The sequence below is a fragment of the Carassius gibelio genome, chromosome B5, assembly GCF_023724105.1.
Source record: "Carassius gibelio isolate Cgi1373 ecotype wild population from Czech Republic chromosome B5, carGib1.2-hapl.c, whole genome shotgun sequence".
NCBI lineage: Eukaryota > Metazoa > Chordata > Actinopteri > Cypriniformes > Cyprinidae > Carassius > Carassius gibelio.
This window is the reverse complement of record NC_068400.1, coordinates 37,323,586-37,344,009: the sequence shown is the minus strand read 5'-3', so window position 1 is coordinate 37,344,009 and position 20,424 is coordinate 37,323,586. Positions and strand designations below refer to the sequence as shown.

The window sequence follows — 20,424 nt, the reverse complement described above, 5'->3', positions numbered from 1 at the left end:
AAAGCATTTTGTGGCATTTGCTGAGGTTGAAGTAATTAGCCCAGCTTAGAAGATCTGTGGTCGCTTTGCTTTGGTGATTACAGAACCAGAGCAGAGTCTAGTTATCATAGTCTGAAGGCAGGATGTGGGATGTACTTTTGCTAAAAGGGATTTGGCCCATAGATCTAATGAAAGGAGGAATGTTAGGTCTTCATGTTCTCTTCTTGTTCTTAAGTCTTACAATCAAAATTTCAACACCCTGATAAGGATTCTCTAATTAGAAAAGCTGGCTAATATCGGTATGAACGTAAAGATGTGTCAAATCATTAAATTAGCAACTGAGGCATCGCTCCTTATCACTTCCCCCCGCTCTTTCTTTGTCCTGCCTATTATTGGACTCCATTCTTCTCCTTTCTCTCTCCTACGCTCCAACTCTTTATTTTTGTAGAGAGGCTCATTGTTTTTTTACGATCAGTTCAATATGGCACCAAACCCTGATTCTAGACTTGCTTGGTCTCAGTGGGATGTTTGTCCCTTGAATGTGATTCTGTCTCACTGACCTTGTGTGTTCTTTCCAAGCAAGAATATCCAGGGTTCAGTTGGATCTACCTCAAGGTGAATCAGAAAATCTTCTTCAATTGTCTTGATTCCTTCTAGCAATATATTGGTGTGTTTGTGGAGTGAGAATGTATGGGTGTGTATGTAGTTGAGCGTATGGGTTGTTTCTGATATTAACATTTGTTTGTCTTTTCATAGCCAGAACTGTTGAACAGATACAGTATTGCCATAAGTAACCTTCTTGTCTTCAGGGTAACCTGCCCCCTGACTACCGCATCAGCCTGATTGACATCGGATTGGTAATGGAATACCTCATGGGCGGAGCCTATCGCTGCAATTACACCAGAAAGAGATTTCGGACCCTCTATCACAACCTTTTTGGACCCAAAAGAGTATGTTATTAAACTAAATGGCATGTAGCTCTAAAAGGGCATAGTACTGGGATTTCAAGAATGAAGTTGTAACATTACAATAACAAAAGATGTCATGTTTAGCACCATCCCCTACAGGAACAAAAAGGTTGAAAGGTTGAAAATCAGTTTCCGAAGTTTGGTGTCAGAAACGTTTTGTTTTATTTTGTTCTGTTTTGCCTTATTTTGTTTTGTTTGAAAAAATATATATATATTTAGCAAGAAAAAGATAAAAAGTAACATTAAATACTTACATAACAAAAATGTTCTTTATAAAAATGCTGTTCGTTATTTCTGTTTTCTTAAAAAAAATACAATATAGTCGTAACATTTAAGAAGGATTTTGTAGTCATAAAGTAGTCATAAAATTACGAGATTAAATGCATAGTATACCATGAATAAAACTGTAATAGTAAGTTTTTACTTTTTACTTATTTTTCCAACATTGTCTTTATTCTCAAAAAAAAAAAAATCATAAAAGATCTATTAATAGTTTTTCAAAATATTACGAATATTATGAAAATATTGTATTTTTTATAAGTAATATTTAAATATGCCATTAAAACATTTTTGTAGTTGGGTGATGTCCCATAGGAATATACATTCACTTTTAAATGCAATACAAATACATTCAAACAATACAGGCTTTTTTATACTAAAAGAAAAAAAAAAATCAGCATGACCCACCAGGGAATAAAATATTTCACATCAAGAGTTTCCAGATAGAGATGGCAAATAACAAACTAGATACTCTGTGCAGAGCAATATTTCTATATAGAAGCCCTTCAGCAGTAAACATAAGTCAAGACAGATTCTCAAGCCACTGACACCTGGATGATATCTAATTTTCTCACACATTTTAAACAGTTCTGATGGCTCAAACATCTACTGTAAGTCACAAATCTCAACCTTCTGTTGCAGAGCGGATTTCAGATGTGAGGACATTAAACATTGCTGCTCCATCACGCCAATGTCACAGGAGCATTTTATCTGTACTTGTAGATTGCTAGTACACAATGTGTGTCTGAGTCTGTGTATTCATAAATCTATTTGTGCACTTTAATATTGTGAGTAAATTTTATCTCACATGCACATTCGCACATACAGAGTTCTTCACATGGCACCATATAGGCTTAAAATAGATCAGACATCTGCAGTGCCACCAGAGAGATGCTCTAAATTTATCATTGCATCGCATGAAGAATCCTATCTACTCATTAAACATGCCATGTTTTTACATGTGCATCAGAAGGATGGTGAAATGGTTTGGAAAATGTATAAATCAAATCTAACGTGTCTTGTTATTTTTGTGTGTGTTGTAGCCAAAAGCCCTGAAGCTGCTTGGAATGGAGGTGAGGTTTATTTCTTAATTTCATGTATCCCACTGCTTTCCAATAAAATCCCCTCTGGGTTTCATTGAAACGCTTTCTTTAAGCTCTCCTTTGATTTAGAGGTTTAGATTCAGGTAATGAAGGTCCACAATGAAAATGCCCCTTGTATTGCATGTTCAGAGGTTTCCACAAATACTATAACTACCTACAATTATTTTACATTTGTGTTTAATGGTCCTCTTTCTATCAATAACCAGAATAAGGATATAAATTATAGGTCATTATTATCCTATTTTTCTATTTTAATATTAATATATTTTTATAATAATAAGTATATATAATATTTAATAACTAGGTACAGTAGATAGGCAGATAGATTAATGCAATAATTTTAATTTTAATAAATAAATAATAATAATGTTGCTGTTACTCAATAAATACTGTTGAAAAGCGCAAACCAGGGTGATGAATGGCCTATAATTTACATTTTCAGTGGTGGTTATTATTTTTATAGGAAAAAAAATAACTTAAAAAATCTCTATCATACAGGATGACATGCCTATTAGACGAGGACGTCAGAAGACCACAAAGAAGCGAGAGGAAGAAGTAGACATTGACCTGGATGACCCAGAAATCAACCACTTCCCTTTCCCTTTCCATGAGCTGATGGTTTGGGCAGTGCTGATGAAGCGGCAGAAGATGGCCCTGTTTTTCTGGCAGCATGGCGAGGAGGCCATGGCTAAAGCGCTGGTGGCTTGTAAGCTTTGTAAAGCAATGGCCCACGAAGCGTCAGAGAACGACATGGTCGATGACATTTCACAGGAGCTCAATCAAAACTCAAGGTATGAATGTAAAGATGTGTTATGATGACCTAGTTACCTCAAGGATGAGCATTTAGATGAGGATTTGGGGAGACCATCTGTTATGTGCCAGACTAGCATCCCATCAAAGGCACAGTGACTGACCACAAAGACTTCTCTAAAATTCACAAAAGCCTAATGTGAATGGTCTTTTAGTAATGACGTTTGAGACTAGCATATCCTGCGTCTACACCTAAAACACGCTGTTTTGTGTGTGTGTGTGTAGAGTTAATCTTGTGGGTTTATGTGCATAAAAATGTGTCTACGGCACAGAAATTCCATCTTTTTTTCTTTTTTTTTATCTGTAAGGGAGTTTGGTCAGCTGGCTGTTGAGCTGCTCGATCAGTCGTATAAGCAGGATGAACAGATGGCCATGAAGCTGTTAACCTACGAGCTGAAGAACTGGAGTAATGCCACCTGTCTGCAGCTGGCAGTGGCTGCCAAGCACAGGGACTTCATCGCCCACACCTGTAGCCAGATGCTTCTCACCGACATGTGGATGGGACGTCTGCGTATGCGCAAGAACTCTGGCCTAAAGGTCAGATTCGAGAGAAAGATGGCTGAGACTGTAGTCTCATTGACTTACATACAGTAATATCAGTTACTAAAGAGAGCTTACTCTGGGTTCATATTGTTTTACATAATATATGGTACATATTCAACATATATATTTGGCATATACAGTATATGGTGAAACGGTCTGCTAAAGTAAGTCTTTTCATAGCTGAATCTGCCATTTGAATTGTACTGTATTTACCAAGTCTTCATCGTTATGAGACCAGCAACTGCTGTTTCAGCACTCTATTATTTCTTAATCAGTAGTCTAATTATCATTCCTACTCAAAATACTCCAAAATGACAGGAACATTTGCTGGCTATGTACAGAAATAAAATTCACAAAGCTATTGAAAACTACATTGTTTTAAATGAAAGCAGTACGAACTGACATGATCAAAATTCTCGGAAATCATCCAATACCTGGTAAGAAGAATATGCTGTACATTGTTGTTCTTGTTGCAGCTCCTGATCAAATGATTTCAACTGGGATAATAATAAGAAACGTTTCTTGAACATCAAATCAGCACAGAATTCAGAAAATCAGGAATAAAGGCTGATTACGATTCGGCTTTGCCTTTACAGGAATAAAACATTATAGAAAACAATCATTTTAAATTGTGATAATATTACTGTTTTTACTGTATGTTTTAGCAAATAAATGCAGCCGGCCCCAACAAGCTGTGCAGTGCTTCTCCTTGCGTTTCCCTTGCTTTCTGCATGAATTATTTCTGCCTTTGGTTCAGACCTCAGTGGTGATATTGGTGTTTCATGTCTCACAGGTGCTATTGTATCAAAAAAGAGTAAGCATTGTGTGACAGCAGGAACTGGTCTACTGAGTACTAAATAATGAAAATAACAGTGGATTTTTCTCTAAAGCTCTGTGTTGGTTTGTTTCGTCCCCCAGGTTATCTTAGGCCTTCTCCTACCCCCCTCCATATTGAGTCTTGAGTTTAAAAATAAGGACGAGATGTCGTATATGCCTCAGGATCAGGACACCTACCTGCAGGAGAAGGATGTGGATGAACCTGAGAAACAAGCTAAGGACAAAGAGGAGGACGACATGGAGTTCACAGTAAGATCTTACTGTGAGACGCAGTACAACTCCGTGGTGAGAGCATCCACCTTAGCCTCGTTTCTTAGCTTGTAGTCTTAACGCACACGCACACGCACTCACACATTTAGGCACATCTGCTCTGCTCTGTGAAAGCCCTACCTCCAATTTGGCCTCTCAAATATGCCTCTGGCTTTATTTTGTCGTGGTTCCTCTTCTTAGCGATCCGTACAAAACCCTGCCGTTTTTTTTTTTACTTACCCACCCTACACCCTTTTTTTCCGTTCCTCGTTGTCCAAGCGAAGACGCGTGGTTGTGGAGTTGTAGCGTGTCTCCGTCTGCCTCTGTCCTTGTCTCCTCTCTGTTTCTGTTCTTTTAGCGAGGGTCTCGTCTGAAGTACGGTACTGTGACTGAATGCTCCCTGTGTTTTTATCATTCACGCATCTACAACACCATTGTGCATGTCGAAAGCTTGTTTTGCATTGTGTTAGCAGCCTTGATCTGACATCTCCATGACGACAACCTTCACTTTTAAGTTGAACCAGAAGTGCCTTTTTTGTTTCACAGTAAAACTGCAAGGATACTGCAGTTCAATCTTTCATTGTGAACTATCAAGTGTTGCTCTAAAGCAGTGGCTCTTGAACTGTTTCAGGTGGCGGACCACTTAAACAGCCCCAGATATGTGGGAGATCAAGAACTAATGTGCAAATTATCTCTTACCCTTTATCTAGAAATCTTAGTTTCAATTTTACGGATCTATAATTTTGTTGAAATTAACTATACGGCTATGTTTAGCTAATAAGCCCAAATGAGCCGTGTTTGCTGACAAAGAAGTTAGACTGAACGATTGCACTACTATATTACAAACTTTTTTTATGTTCATCATATTACGAAATATTTCGTAATATGATATTATTTAGTTAATTTTACAAAATTATTTATTTTGTCTTTTACGATGGGCATAAAAGACTTTTATTCAAACATATTTAAAAATCTTATCAAACCTCTAAACAGTAGTTTAACATTAAACTAGTAGACGACAACAACAACAAAACTTTACGGATAAATTTTAACCGCCAGTTAAAGTACCGTATTTATAGTATAAGTCGCATCAGGCCAAAAATATGCTGTGATGAGTTAAAAAACATATATAAGTCGCACTGGACTATAAGTCGCATTTATTTTCGAACCAAGAACCAAGAGAAAACATTACCGTCTACAGCCACGAGAGGGCGCTCTATGTCTTCAGTGTAGACTACAGGAGCACTGAGCAGCATAGAGCGCCCTCTCGCAACTGGAGACGGTAATGTTTTCTCTTGGTTCATGTCTCTTAGTTCATTTCTCTCGGTTCATGTCAAATTAATTTTGATAAATAAGTTGCACCTGACTATAAGTCGCAGGACCAGCCAAACTATGAAAAAAGTGCGACTTATAGTCTGGAAAATACGGTAATTCATTGTTTTGAGTTTATTAAAAAGTCAATTAATTCAGTGTTGGTGCTTTCTGTCAGTTACATATTTATTTACTTGTTTATTTCAAAATCAGCCAATCAACTCGTGGACCACTTGGAATACTCTACAGTTTGAGAACTACTGCTCTACAGAAACAGGTCAGCCCAAGACACTAGTTTAGAAATGTAGTCCGAGAGTCAAAACAACTGAGTAAGACTGCAGTTCATAAAACGTGACTGGGTTGACCTGATCTTATACAACACTGTTTGGAAAACTGAAGCTTTAGCCCTCGCTTCACTATGAATATACTGTGGTTATGTGAGGTTACAACACAAGATAACAATTGTATTGCAATTTATCTGAATGCTCTTCCAGAAAGTGCACTGTTACTGCAAGAATTTTTCTCTGATGCAACATTGAAACGCCTGTGTCAAAATTAGATCTTCATGTGCCTAACATAAGCTGTGAAATAAACTGTTTTCATTGCATTTAGATTGACAATGTGTAGTCTGTAAGACTGTAGCTCAACCAAATACCTTCGACAGCAGAAAAGTTGTTGCAATACAATTCTGCCATGATGTCCAAGAGTGCACCATATTTTTCCATTTACGGGATAAACTCCCCACTCTTGGATTAAGGATGTGTGCAAATAACCCATGACACTGGGCATTTTCATTCCTCTTTTCTTTCTTCCTCTCTCTCTTTGGCACACACTCTCTCACTCTTTCTCTTTTTCCACACGACCATTCCCAGCAAAGTCATCAATGCCCAGTTCATAGTGAATATCTCACCTTCCTCGGCAGAAGTATGTCTTTGAAGTGTTTGAAACAGCTGCATGCAATTCTGGGTGAGAAGTCACACTATGTAAATGGTGTGTAAAAGTAACGTTTTCTATCTTTCTCCTCTTTCTGTCCTCTTTACTTTTCCCAGGCTATGCTGGGAAATGTCAGTTCAGAAGCATCGCGTAAGAAACAGGTGGAACAGGTTCAGAACCGTCATCGGCTGATTCCATTGGGTCGCAAAATTTACGAGTTTTACAATGCCCCTATCGTCAAGTTCTGGTTTCACACGGTAAAGTCCCAGCTGTGCCCTTATTTAGTATAAAAGGGCATACAGTATTGTTCAGTGTGTTTAGAATATCAAATCTATACGAACATCAAAATACCTTGTGTATGAATTCTTCAGAGAAATGTCCTCTGAAATCTTTCACTTGCAAAGACATTAATATCAATAGATTCCGCATCAAGTCCAGGGGGAAAAATGTTCAAATGCAGGCAAGTAGAGATCAAAACAGCTGCAATTTTTTTTTCTTATTTGGCCTCATCTGTTTTAAATATAGGTCATGAATCTGACAAATCTCCAGGCTCCTAAAGATGAAAAATTCTGCTCTGTGTGCTGTATCTTTATTATTTACTTGCTCTTTTTTCTCTCGTTGCTCTCTCTCTCACACACACACACTGTAATATTGTAGTGTTTACACTGAACAGTATTTCTGTTCTCTGCTGGTGAGAGTGTCAATCATTCTACCATTTTCACACAAAAAAAAAAATGTTGCAAAGAAGGAAAGAGCATTACCCTAAGACACCGGTGAGAACTCAGTGCTATGTTTTTTTGTTGATCCAAAAAGAAAAAAAGATCAAAAATACATTAAAAACAGTAATATTTTGAAATATTTTTACAATTTAAAATAATTGAATAATTATTAATTATTTAATTAAAATAAAATAATTTCTGTTTGAATATAATTTTAAAATGTGATTGTGAAGCTGAATCTGCAGCAGCTATTACTTTAGTCTTCAGTGTCACATGGTCCTTCAAAAAATCATTTGAATATGCTGATTCACTGAAAAAAGAACGTACTGATTTCAAACTTTTGAACTGTAGAGTACATTGAAAATTAAATAGAAATAGTATTTAAAATTAAAGTATATTAACATTGGTGTAAGTAAAACTTAATCCGTGTCAGAATGATGATGTATTCCTTCACTTCTTCACTGTGAGCTTTTCCCCTAATCATGATGCTGTGTCTTCCCACAGCTGGCTTATGTAGGATACTTGATGCTCTTCAACTATATTGTTCTGGTGAAGATGGACCTGTGGCCCTCTCCTCAGGAGTGGATTGTTATTGCATACATTTTCACCAATGGTATCGAGAAGATGAGAGAGGTGAGAAAATTGTTTCCTTCGATCCCTGAAAAGTGGGAAAAGTCTAATAATTTAAATTGACATATAACTACACAGCTGCTGTTCAGTTAGAAACTCCAAAATGTGAACGATATACAGTCTATTACTGCCCTCTTGTGGAAATCAGTAATTCGCTTTGTGGAGTTACAGTATGTCCCTTTGAAAAGTTAATTTGCACAATATATCCACCTTGAAATATCACCATTGTCAGCTGCATTTTCAAATATGTTAAAAAGGAAAACGGTGATTTTACATTGTAAAAATATTCCAGAACATTATTGTTTTACTTATTTGTTTTTGGTTAACCATTTTGAAAAGGTCATTTGTCCTTTGACTTGTTCTCCTGTCTCTCAGATCCTCATGTCAGAGCCGGGGAAGCTCCTCCAGAAGGTGAAAGTATGGTTGCAGGAGTACTGGAACATCACGGACCTCATGGCCATCCTCATCTTCTCCTTTGGGATGGTGCTTCGCCTGCAAGACCCGCCCCTGATGAGCTACGGGAGGGTCATTTACTGTGTCAATATAATCTATTGGTACATAAGACTGCTTGACATCTTTGGAGTGAACAAATACCTGGGTCCATATGTCATGATGATCGGGAAGATGGTGAGGGAGACTGATAGAGCGCTGCTTCAGTAATTACTAAATGTTTTATGGTTTCTAATGCTCTTGATCTGTCTTATTCCCTTCCTTTCCACCTTCTTTCTGTGAACGTAGATGATTGACATGATGTATTTTGTGATCATCATGTTGGTGGTGCTGATGAGTTTCGGCGTTGCACGGCAGGCTATCCTCAATCCCAATGAGGACCCGTCCTGGATGCTGGCACGCAACATTTTCTTCATGCCGTACTGGATGATCTACGGAGAGGTGTTTGCTGACCAAATCGACCGTAAGGCTGGCTTATTGCTAACATTTACCTTGGGTACAGGCATGGGCATTTTGGGTGTACTCGATTTCTCACTCAAGCACACCTCAGGTTTCACGTCTCATTACTGATCAGCTTTTAGAAACAAATGTGGAGAGCTGGTCTCTGATAGAATAAAGGTTCCCAAAGATATGATGAATGGTAGTTGTGCTTGTGTGTGTGTGTGTGTTTTGAAATGGTCTCCTATTCTGTAAATGGCTGCACTTATATTGTCATGTGTTCATTGTAAGACTGCAGATGGAGAAGAATCAGCAACAGACTGAATGACAAAAACACTCCTAACATAAAACATATCATTTAAAAAAATTATCAGTTGATTTTGATGAGATATTTACCTTTTAGAATTTTTGATGTTATATCAAAGCATAATGATATTAGAATCAAATCTGGTTGTTTTATTCATGCCCGGGGCTGAGAATTAAACTGAGCTCTAACTGAACCATATTTAACCCTATACTCTTAACTTTTGATTTTGTTTTTATTGATTCTGTGGGTGAAGTATTTGAAAATGTCTCTTATGCTGACTAAAGCCATATTTACCTGGTCAAAAATGCCATAAAACAGTATTGTTATTTTAGTATATTTTAAAATGTCATTTATTCATGTTATGTCAAATACGAATCTTCCAGCCATTACTGCAGTCTTCAGTGTCACATAAACCTTCAGAAATCATTCTAATATGCTGATTTGGTGAACAAAAAAACATACCGTATTTTCCGGAATATAAGTCACACTTTTTTTCATAGTTTGGCTGGTCCTGCGACTTATAGTCAGGTGCAACTTATTTATTAAAATTAATATGACCAAGAGAAATGAACTAAGAGACATGAACCAAGAGAAACATTACCATCTACAGCCGCGAGAGGGCGCTTTATGCTGCTCAGTGCTCCTGTAGTCTACACTGAAGACATAGAGCGCCCTCTCGCGGCTGTAGACGGTAATGTTTTCTCTTGGTTCTAAATAAATGCGACTTATTGTCCAGTGCAACTTATATATGTTTTTTTCCTCATCATAACGTATTTTTGGACTCATGCAACTTATACTCAGGTGCGACTTATAGTCCGAAAAATACGGTACACATTTTTTATCAATGTTGAAACCACTGGTAATAATGCTTAATATTTTTGTGGAAACCATGATACATTTTCGCCCACTATTCTTTGACGATACAGTAGCATTTATTTCAAATATAATTTTTTGACAATCACTTACTGCATCCTTGCTAAAAAAATGCATTGATTGCTTTCAAAAATATGTAAATCTTATCCACCCTTAACTTTTGAACATGTTAAATATGATTTGAACCATGCATCAGATTGAATGAAAGGGAGTCAAATGACAGTCAGAAAGATACATACAAAGGGTGAGCCTATAGTGGCAGTTAGGATCAGAATGAATGGTTCTACCTACTTCTAGTTTAATATGAATAATAAAGATGTTTGACTTGTATATTACCCTGTGACCCATCAGGTTTCGTAGCAGTAATGTTATTTTCTCTTGTCAGATTTCTGATTATTACATCTTGTGCCTGAAATAAATCAGTAAACTCATAGTAATGCAGTGCATCAGTCTTGAGGACTTGTGTATGAAGTGTATGCTGTAGAGTTTAAGTGTGTCTTTTTTTGTTGTTTTCTCATTAAGTAGTGTGTTTGCTTGTTGTCTTCATACTGTGGATTATTTGTTTGTGTGTGTTGAGAGATGGATGGCCCAAAGATAAGAGAGCTGAAATAACGCTTTCGTTCTTTGTTTCAGATGTGAATAGTAGGAAGCTACAGCACAAAGTGAATGACAAACTCTGGCTGGTCGAAAATTACTTTCGCACTCAAGGAACTGGGCGTAACAGTGGTCCATCCCATATAGGCAATTTCCAATATACAAATTCTGCTAGATTTATCTCAGTTACAGAACCATTATACTTTCACAGTCATATCATCACCTCATCTCCGACCCCCTGGTGGTCATTGAGTGTGTGACACCCCTGCACGGCACTGCAAGGCTAAAGCCCAGGTTTCCGTGGTGGGGCAAATGTTCAAGGTGTTATGCCATCTAAATTGTCAAGGTCCCATTGCAGTTTTTTAAAAACCCTATCATGGAAACTGGAAACTTCGATAACGCTAAAGTCCCCGTCATTGACCTCCCACAGCCAGCTAGCACTGACTGACGTCCCATTACTCTGGTGGTACCTCAGAGTCAGTGTAATTTCCTTCTCATTTCACAATGTAAACTGAACTTATCGGTGGAAAACCTACTGGTTTGATATTACGTGTTATGCATATCTAATAGAGCATGAGCATCCGTGCCCATTTGCGTGTCCTCAAATAAGCTCCAAATACTCAGTGCTTCTGGAAAGACCATCTCATATGTCCACACTATACATCCTTTAACAACAAGATGCATTTGCCTCCTCTCATCAATATGAAAGTTTTTTCACGTGGTTCAGTTGTCAGAGTTTTTGGCAGAATAAATTTGGAATAAAAAAAAAATTCAATTGAAAATAATTGCGAATTTAAGATAACCCATGTTACTTCAGTTCTCTCACTTTGGGCTTCTGAGTGTGATTTTAAATATTGAAACTAATAAATGTACAATTATGTAAATAAATATGAACCTGACTGACTTTCCTCTCCTTGAAAGCTACAGCAACTGAACCATCCCATTTGGAAAAAACGTGTGATGTATTGTCAATACATTCTAACCTGCGCTACAAGCAACCATCAAAAAGACTGCTGTACATTCAATGTCAATATATTTTAAACATTGAATATGTTTAAATATATTGGGTCTGCAATTTGACATATGTAATATATTTTTTAATATATTTGAATTCCACAACTGGTGCATATAGTCTTTCCATTCAGTTTTAATCCACGACCCGCTTTTGACTGGTTCTTTGATTTTGGTGTTTTTGCGCATGTGTCAGAGAGGGAGTGAGAGATCGTCTGTTTTCTAAAGTGACCGTAATTGCTAGTTGTTTGTTCATTTAAATTTCGGCAACACTCAGTTGTATGTTTATTTTAACAGCTCCATGTGGCCAGAACATCACCACAGAAGAAGGAGTCATCGTGTCTCTCCCACCCTGCAAAACCGGAGCTTGGATTATTCCAGCCATCATGGCCTGCTACTTGCTGGTGGCCAACATCCTTCTGGTTAATTTGCTCATTGCTGTCTTTAAGTAAGTTTAATTAATATTTATATCTTATGTGGTTTTCTAAACAATGGACAAACCTTTTAATAACAAAATATTACTTATTTTACTCTTGACTAATGGTGCAATGAAGTCAGAGTTCTTTTTTTCAGTGCTTTGCAGGTTTGTTTGCACCATGCATCAGGTAGTCAGTGAACAGACTGTGGGTGGTTAATGAGCTCACCTTTTAAAAACAGTGTTGCATGCTGCCAATGTTGTGTTTTATTCTCACAGTAACACATTCTTTGAAGTGAAGTCCATCTCCAACCAGGTTTGGAAGTTCCAGAGGTACCAGTTGATCATGACCTTCCATGAACGTCCTGTCCTTCCTCCTCCTCTCATCATTTTCAGCCACATAACTATGGTCCTCAAACACCTTTGCTGTCGCTGGAGGAAACATGATGAGGATGAGCGGGACTATGGGCTGAGTGAGTGATAAAATGCTGTTGCAATATACTGAAAGCCTCAAAATGACAGCAGGAGTCATTTTGGTTTCTCAGATCATACCGATAATGAGAGTGAAACCTACTCATGTCGACTTAAAGATTCTCTTTGATACCATCTTTTGCCAAACATGATTATTTTGTAATAGTGAGACATTTCTATTTGAAATCATTCACTTTTTTGCCTCGTATTACCGTGCAAAAGTTACATTCAGTATGTGTTGCACAGCATGCATACTGCATATTCAAAAACTACAGTGTGCTGGAGACAAGGTTTAAACATTTTAAAATTAAAATTAAAGTTAAATAAAACAGAAAACACTTGGACTTCATGGTTATGCTATGAAAGAGTGACTGACAAAAAACTCTCCCCCCACAGAGCTCTTCATTACTGAAGATGAACTGAAGAAGGTACATGACTTTGAAGAGCAGTGCATGGAGGAGTATTTCAGAGAGAAAGATGACCGCTTCAATTCCTCCAATGATGAGAGGATACGTGTGACATCTGAAAGGTTACAACATTTCAGACAACACAACAGAACCTTAACACTTTAAAATGTATTTCAAACCAGATGTCTTCAAGAATTTTATGGCAAGGGCCCTCAAATATGATAACCCCCTTGCAAAGTATCGCCTTCCTAAAATTTAAAGGCAGCTATATATATATATATATATATATATATATATATATATATATATATATATATATATATATATATATATATATTTATATTATGCACACATGTATGCTTTATGAGAAAATAATATTAAGAATACTAAGTTGTGTTCTGAATTATTTAATTGGCTTTTACGTGGTCAAATTAAAATCGGCCAAAGCAAATTAAAACTAGGATTACTTTTTATTAACATTTAGTCATTTAGCAGACACTTTTATCCAAAGCAACTTACAAATGAGGACAATGGAACAATCAAAATCAACAAAAGAGCAATAATATGTAAGTGCTATAATATCATTATATAACCATTATAAGATTATAATATTCTAACCATCATTGGAGTAATTTTAAATAAAACTGAAGAGTAACTTTTTAGTGTAGTTTAGATTTATTTGTAAAGTTTTTTTCACAAATATATGTCATTCCATGCATTAAATATATCTAATAAATATTTAAGTGTAAAATGTTAACTTTGAGAACCTGAAATTTCAATTTGTAAACTTATTTTCTTTTCTCTTAAAGTTTCTGTAAGCCCTTTAGCACCCTCTTGTGGCCCCCGGGGGTCCCTGTGCCCCAGTTTTCATTCAAACGTACACACATACAAGTAATATGTAATTATAAATGAAATAAAAATAAAATAAATTAATGTTTATCACTATAAATGAGCACTTAATTCTGTACAATACTACAGATTTTTGGTTTTGAGACTTTCATGCTCACCAGGGATACATTTACGGTATTTGAACAAAAATACAGTCAAAACAGTAAGATTGTGAAATGGCCACAGGAATACTCCTGAAATTGTCTAATCTCTGATCACTCAGGGTGGAGAACATGGCAATGCGTCTGGAGGAAGTGAACGAGAGGGAACATTTCATGAAAGCGTCCCTGCAGACTGTGGATATCCGGCTTGCCCAGATGGAGGAGATGATCGGCCGCATTGCTGTGGCACTGGAGCGAGTTGCTGGTATGGATCGAGGCGAAGTCAACAAAGCCCGTTCCAGGACATCATCTGACTGCACAGATACAAATTACATCCTGCGGCAGAGCAGTTTCAACAGCCAAGAAGGCAATTCCTACAGGCTACAAGAGTCTCTGGAGCAGGGTGGAGAGGAATCCATGTCTCCTACATCTCCGACCGCTCTAGCCCCACGTGTCCGCAGTCACTCCTTTTACGTAAGCCACTCCTCCAAGGATAGGAGCGGAGCGGATCGAGGAGAAGGCTTCTTTAAAGACAGACTGTTCAGCCTCCATCGGGCCAACAGCTCACAGTCTGTGTCCTCAGGAGCAGGTCCCAAAGAGTCCAAGCCCACACCTTTGAATACTTTATCTGTGCAGCAGCAGCTTCGCCCTTCTTCCTGCATAGATATCTATGTTTCTGCCTCAGAGGACGTCCCGCCCACTGAGAGCTTCTTGGAGCCAGTCCGGACAGTTCCAACTCTCGCTCGAGACTCATCTCTCCATTCTGAGATCATGGAGGTGGTGCTCTCAGGGGGGCGGGACTGCAGCAGAAGGGCAGGTGGCAGCGAAAGACAGTCGGATGGTACGGTCCTGTTTGAGGACAGTGCCGCCGCTGACCTATCGCTCTGCTCTGCCAACCTGCTGCCGGATACCTTGCCCCCCTGGGACCTGGACCCCTCGCCGCCACCATCAGCTGGCATTCTCGAGAGGTCCAAGAGCAGCCGCTTCCTGTCTGCAGCAGGGCCTTTGTTTCTGGACGAGCCGCCATTGGTTAAGTCGCACAGCCTGATGTTCACATCACGTGGCTACTATGGCGGCATGGGTGTGCAAGTGAAGGCGGCCGAATATACCAGCATAACAGATTGCATCGACATCCGTTGCGTCTCTACCCCTTACCCTGTCCCAGAGAGGTCTGACTCCCCTGGTGGCTCTTTCACATTCGATAAACCCCAGGACCTGGGTGTCTCACACCCTGAGAGAGACGCCGAGCTCAGTCACACAGAATCTGATCTGGAGGAACCCGCAGAGGGGTCAGCAGACACAGGTAAGGGGGGTCAAAGCAGCAGTGGTGGAATAGGTAGAGACCTGGGCTTGGGCCTCGCGCTTGGCCCATTTTGTTCGCCGATATCTAGACTAGAGCGAGCAAACAGTTGCTCCTCTTCGGAGGAGTCCCACTCCAACATCTACTCCCGAAAGAGCTTCTCCATTAGTGAGAGAATGGACAAGGGTCGTGGGAGCTCAAGGAATCCTTTCCAGAAGGCCAGAGCCGGGACAAGTCTGGAGGGTAAGACAGACTCGCTGTCCATGAGGAAACTGACCAAACCCTTGGCGTTCCAAAGTTTTGACAGCAGACAAAACTACACGTGATGATGGCATACTAGTAGTGATGCCACTGTAGATCTAGTTCCTGTAGGATGGCTCTACCTCGTTTAAAATCCAAGGGCCAGTCCGTTAATTAGTACCGTCTGAGTGAGTAATTAGCTGTACACTGGAATGTTTTATCATGGGTGTCAACTTTTCTGTTATAACACTGCAATGCAAAGTGTTCTTTAAAATTCATAGACTCGGATGACCACTGCCCTAAGGCCAACATTAGTTCCCAGGAGAGGTGAAAACATTGAGGGCCTGTTAATACTAAGATGAATGTTCAGTATGAAAAATAAAAAGTAATTTGAGTGAACGGCTGTTAATGCAGGATTTTATTTTTGGAGAGGTTTCCAGTAACTTTTTCATGCCACAGCAAAAAAAATATAAATAAATAAAAACTAGCCAAACAATAAGCTTTTTGGAAACATGCCCACAGCCACTGCTGTTACAGAACTTAAGGGGCAGTCACAGTACACTTTTCGTTCCACTGACTTCCATTCAAACGCAAGCGAATGAACATGCAAAAAACATTAGCTGCCTTCCACAGTTCAAGTTTGGTTAACTCTGATATGCAACCAATAGAAGATCGGAACATAATGGAATTTTTTTGTAGCTGAATTAAAAGAACATACATTTTTAAGTGGTGAATTTAAGTTTTTTAAAAGACACTTCAGAGTGTGACATCATATCACAACAAATTTTGTATGCTCAAAGTGAGACCTCGAATTTAGTGGCACTCGGCAACAGAGTATTTTGCAGATCTTTCCTCAGATATTTACTGTTGCTTTGGAACCAGCTATTGGCTCTGTACTCCTGTATTTGATGTTGTTTGATAAATAAAAAGTATTTGGATGCGAAAACAGAGCTATTTTGACTCTGTGTGACAGGTGAGCTTCAGAAATGAGAAGTATTCATTTTTTAAAAAGCATTTTATGTACCAGGGTAACATTTCTCCTTGTGTATAAGTGCCACCTACTGTCAGGGAGTGATTTTCTATTTTCATTCAGCTTTTGTCTGCCATTTTTGTCAAACTGTAGGTCTGAAAACACAACTTCCACTTGGAACTGAATTTTTGTGCTGAACATTTGTGTTGGTGTGAACAGGCCTTAACACAACCTTGCAATGCAACTTACTGTTTTAGCTTAGATGAATCACCCTCGACACAGCATGAATCATGCACTCTCTTCATATACTGTGTATCTCCTACAGGCCAGATAGAGGTTGAAACATATATGAAAATAGGACTTTGACAGTTACAAAAATGTAATGCTCAAGTTTGTTGTGTATACAAAGATTTGTTCTGTCAACCCACACACTAGATAAGCTGAACGTACACATATCTTCCTGAAGATGTTGAATGTAGAGTATAATTGGTTTTATGATGACAAAATTAACCTTTAGGAGCCTTGAAATACTTCTTGGCCCATGTGGGTGTATACATCTGCATTCAAAAAGCTTCATAATCATACAGCAGACAGTAACGTTATATGAGGTATCTGAATAAAGCATAAGTTTGTGCACAACTTCAACTCTCACTATTAAACAGATACATTTTAAATCTTTAAATGAATATGTTTTGTCTTTTTTTTTAGTCTGTATTGTTCCAAATATATCACAGCAGGGCACCCATTTGAGTATATCTAAATAAAAGTAACCAGCTGAACCCTACAGTAACAGCATGTTTGGTATGGAATGCTAGTTTACTGCTAACCGCGCTATATAAACTGTATACTGCATACTACTTAATAGTAGTATGTGGAAGAAGTAAACAGTATATGATGATAAGTGTTTCAAACAGTAGTATGCTGCTTTGATGTCATATAACATGTCTATATTGCAAGTTCAATTTGGAAATACCTATTTAACTAAATTTAATGTAAAAATGTTCAACTTCAAATGAACAGTCAAGCACATTGAACAGTATTATGCAGTGCATTCAGATTGTGACTGCAGGTAGCAGGTCATTTAATAATTCCCATTCATAAAAAAAAAGTGCTGCAGTGGCAAAATATATAGTAGTGTGATAGTATGCCATTCCAAACATACATTTCAGACTGATGCAAATACATAGAGAACCTTTCAAAAATGGATTTAAAATCAAAATGCCTGGTTGTTTTTATTTAAGTGTACGTTGTTTTACACAGAACAGGTAATATATTTTGACTTGCTATGCAAGATGCCACAGAGAGTCAGTCGGGTCGGTCAGTAAGAAGTGTTATGCACTTTAAAGCAGGAATTCATTATGCACACGTCTCATCACTAATCAACCTGATAGTGCAGTGTTTAATTTAGAAAGATATTAAAAGCATGTCAGCACAGTTGAGACAAGGACCCCTTCAATATTAAAAATATGTCATTCTGTGTTATCATTATGGAAGGACATAATAAACACCAGTACATAATATTCTCTTCTATTTTAAGCAAGTTATATGCCTTGACGATTCTCTTCCTCTTTTATGGTTAATCAAGAAATATATTAATGTGTGGATTATTGTTTATAATGAAAAAAAGTTTTTATCATAGTGGGCATTTTTCTGACTTGTCCATTTTTAAAAACTGCATCTAAATACATCAATCAATCACTTTAATTAAAGTAGAACGATTACTACTCGACAATACACTGTTTTAAATTGCTGTTTGACTTAAATCAAATGAAACGGTGCAGTTTAAAGCAATACACAAATGTGCTTTGTATCTCTGGCATTAATCCAGTGTACTATTCAATGTAGTCACTTTTTAGTAAATAAATTACTCCAGCCATTCCGTTTCCACCATATGTATCATTAATACGATGTATTTTATTTGCCTTACCAATGTGCAATACTGCTAAGAGATTTGAAAACATTTATTACAGTCACAGTGTTCTGAGATGTATAAATGTTCACTTGGTGTTAGAGCTTGTACTGTATGTGAACCAAAAGCAAAATACTTAAAGACATTATTTTATTTTTTGTGCATAGCAGTAATTTTTAATCACTGTGGTTTTCAAATATCCAATGATCTTATTATTAATATTAGTACGACATTCACTATGTTAATCAGATTTGCTTCATTTTGTATGATTTCAAGCTTGATTTCCTATTTGGGCCTGCTGTCCTTCACAGGGAAGGAGCTAACACTTTTACAAGATGATTATACTGCAATGAGCCTTAAATTGGAGGTGAAATGAACATGTGAACAATTATGGGCCTTTAAAACATGCTGTATTATTTTGGATAATGTCTTTTAACAAAGCCTCTTGTTGGACTGGTTCCAGCATAAGATGGAGAAAGCATCTGATCTTTTAAGTTACTGAATGCAAGTTTATCTCACTATCCTCCGGTTTGCTTTCTTGTTAAGAGATTTTGTTTGGGATACAAGAGCAAGCATATTTATGACACTTGTTTTTCCAAATGTAAATGTTCTGTATATGAACTGTAAATCTTTCAGTGGATGTAAAAAACGAGTTTAATATAATAATAGGATTTTACGAGAATGCTTCTGTGTTTGATAGAAGACATTACACTATGACAACCTACCCAGTGTGCCAAAATGACATGACATAACTTTATGTACAGTATTTTCTTAATATTTTCCTATACTGTAGCATAAAAAGTTGTGAATTGTATACCACTTTAGTCAAGTTTCCCCCTCCACTTCTTTTTAAACTTATTAGTGAGCACTTGTCTGCTAACAAGTCCAAGCACATGTTTTCTGCAATAATGCTGTAGTTTGAACGGAAAGGTCTTATCTTACTTAGTGTCTTTAAAATGCATGTTGTTCTTCCAAAAGATGAGAGAACAGAGGGATCCGAGGACTCTTGTCCTACAAAAGAAGGCTAAGTATTTGGATGCAAATACAAATGTGTATACTGTATTCCTCAATGTGAATAAGATGTTTGGCATGTATTAACAAATAAAAGAATATATATATATAACTCAAAACACATTATTGTGGTTCATTATTATTATTGTTCACTTTAGTTCCAGTGTAATCATTAGGAGTTTGTCACATTATTTGTAGAGAATGTCATGCACCTGGTTTATTATGTTGAAAGATCTAAACATGTATAAAGTTTCACACCTTTCAATTATCTACTTTATTTTAGATGGTTTCCCTCATTTAACATTAGTATACCAGTATATATATATATATATATATATATATATATATATATATATATATATATATATATATATATATATATATATATACATATATAAATTTGGAAATGCATTTTGTATAAGGTGGTGTTGACCCGTGGAGAGACGCATTTTTGGATAAAACAGAAACGGGGATGCACCCAAACATAGGCGAACACGCTGAACAAATGATTCCAAAATAATTATTGGATTTTTATTAAGGCTACTTGTCCTGTTTAGTCCCACGTCTCGAGAATTGCCTGTCTACAGAACGTATGCCTCGTGCATCTTTACTAGAGCTTTTTACCAGCTTTGATACTGTGCATCCCGATATTCCACAGAACCGATCCTTAAGCGTGCT

At 37.5% G+C, this 20,424-nt stretch overlaps 1 protein-coding gene across 3 annotated transcripts in view; it reads left to right on the top strand.

The window, feature by feature from the left end:
• The window catches only part of trpm3 (transient receptor potential cation channel, subfamily M, member 3), a 92,078-nt gene extending 72,213 nt beyond the window's left edge, over positions 1–19,865 (top strand). The window contains exons 13-26 of one of the 3 annotated variants that reach the window (XM_052557412.1): positions 789–929; positions 2,270–2,299; positions 2,828–3,120; positions 3,448–3,676; positions 4,601–4,804; positions 7,129–7,269; positions 8,236–8,364; positions 8,737–8,988; positions 9,100–9,274; positions 11,063–11,155; positions 12,332–12,482; positions 12,729–12,922; positions 13,317–13,449; positions 14,439–19,865. In XM_052557412.1, coding sequence (XP_052413372.1) covers positions 789–929; positions 2,270–2,299; positions 2,828–3,120; positions 3,448–3,676; positions 4,601–4,804; positions 7,129–7,269; positions 8,236–8,364; positions 8,737–8,988; positions 9,100–9,274; positions 11,063–11,155; positions 12,332–12,482; positions 12,729–12,922; positions 13,317–13,449; positions 14,439–15,942 — 3,669 coding nt within the window. In that variant the 3' untranslated portion in view covers positions 15,943–19,865. The remainder of the gene's footprint in view (positions 1–788; positions 930–2,269; positions 2,300–2,827; positions 3,121–3,447; positions 3,677–4,600; positions 4,805–7,128; positions 7,270–8,235; positions 8,365–8,736; positions 8,989–9,099; positions 9,275–11,062; positions 11,156–12,331; positions 12,483–12,728; positions 12,923–13,316; positions 13,450–14,438) is intronic. The other 2 variants (XM_052557411.1, XM_052557410.1) reach the window with 2 other exon arrangements.
• Positions 19,866–20,424: the final 559 nt, after the last annotated feature.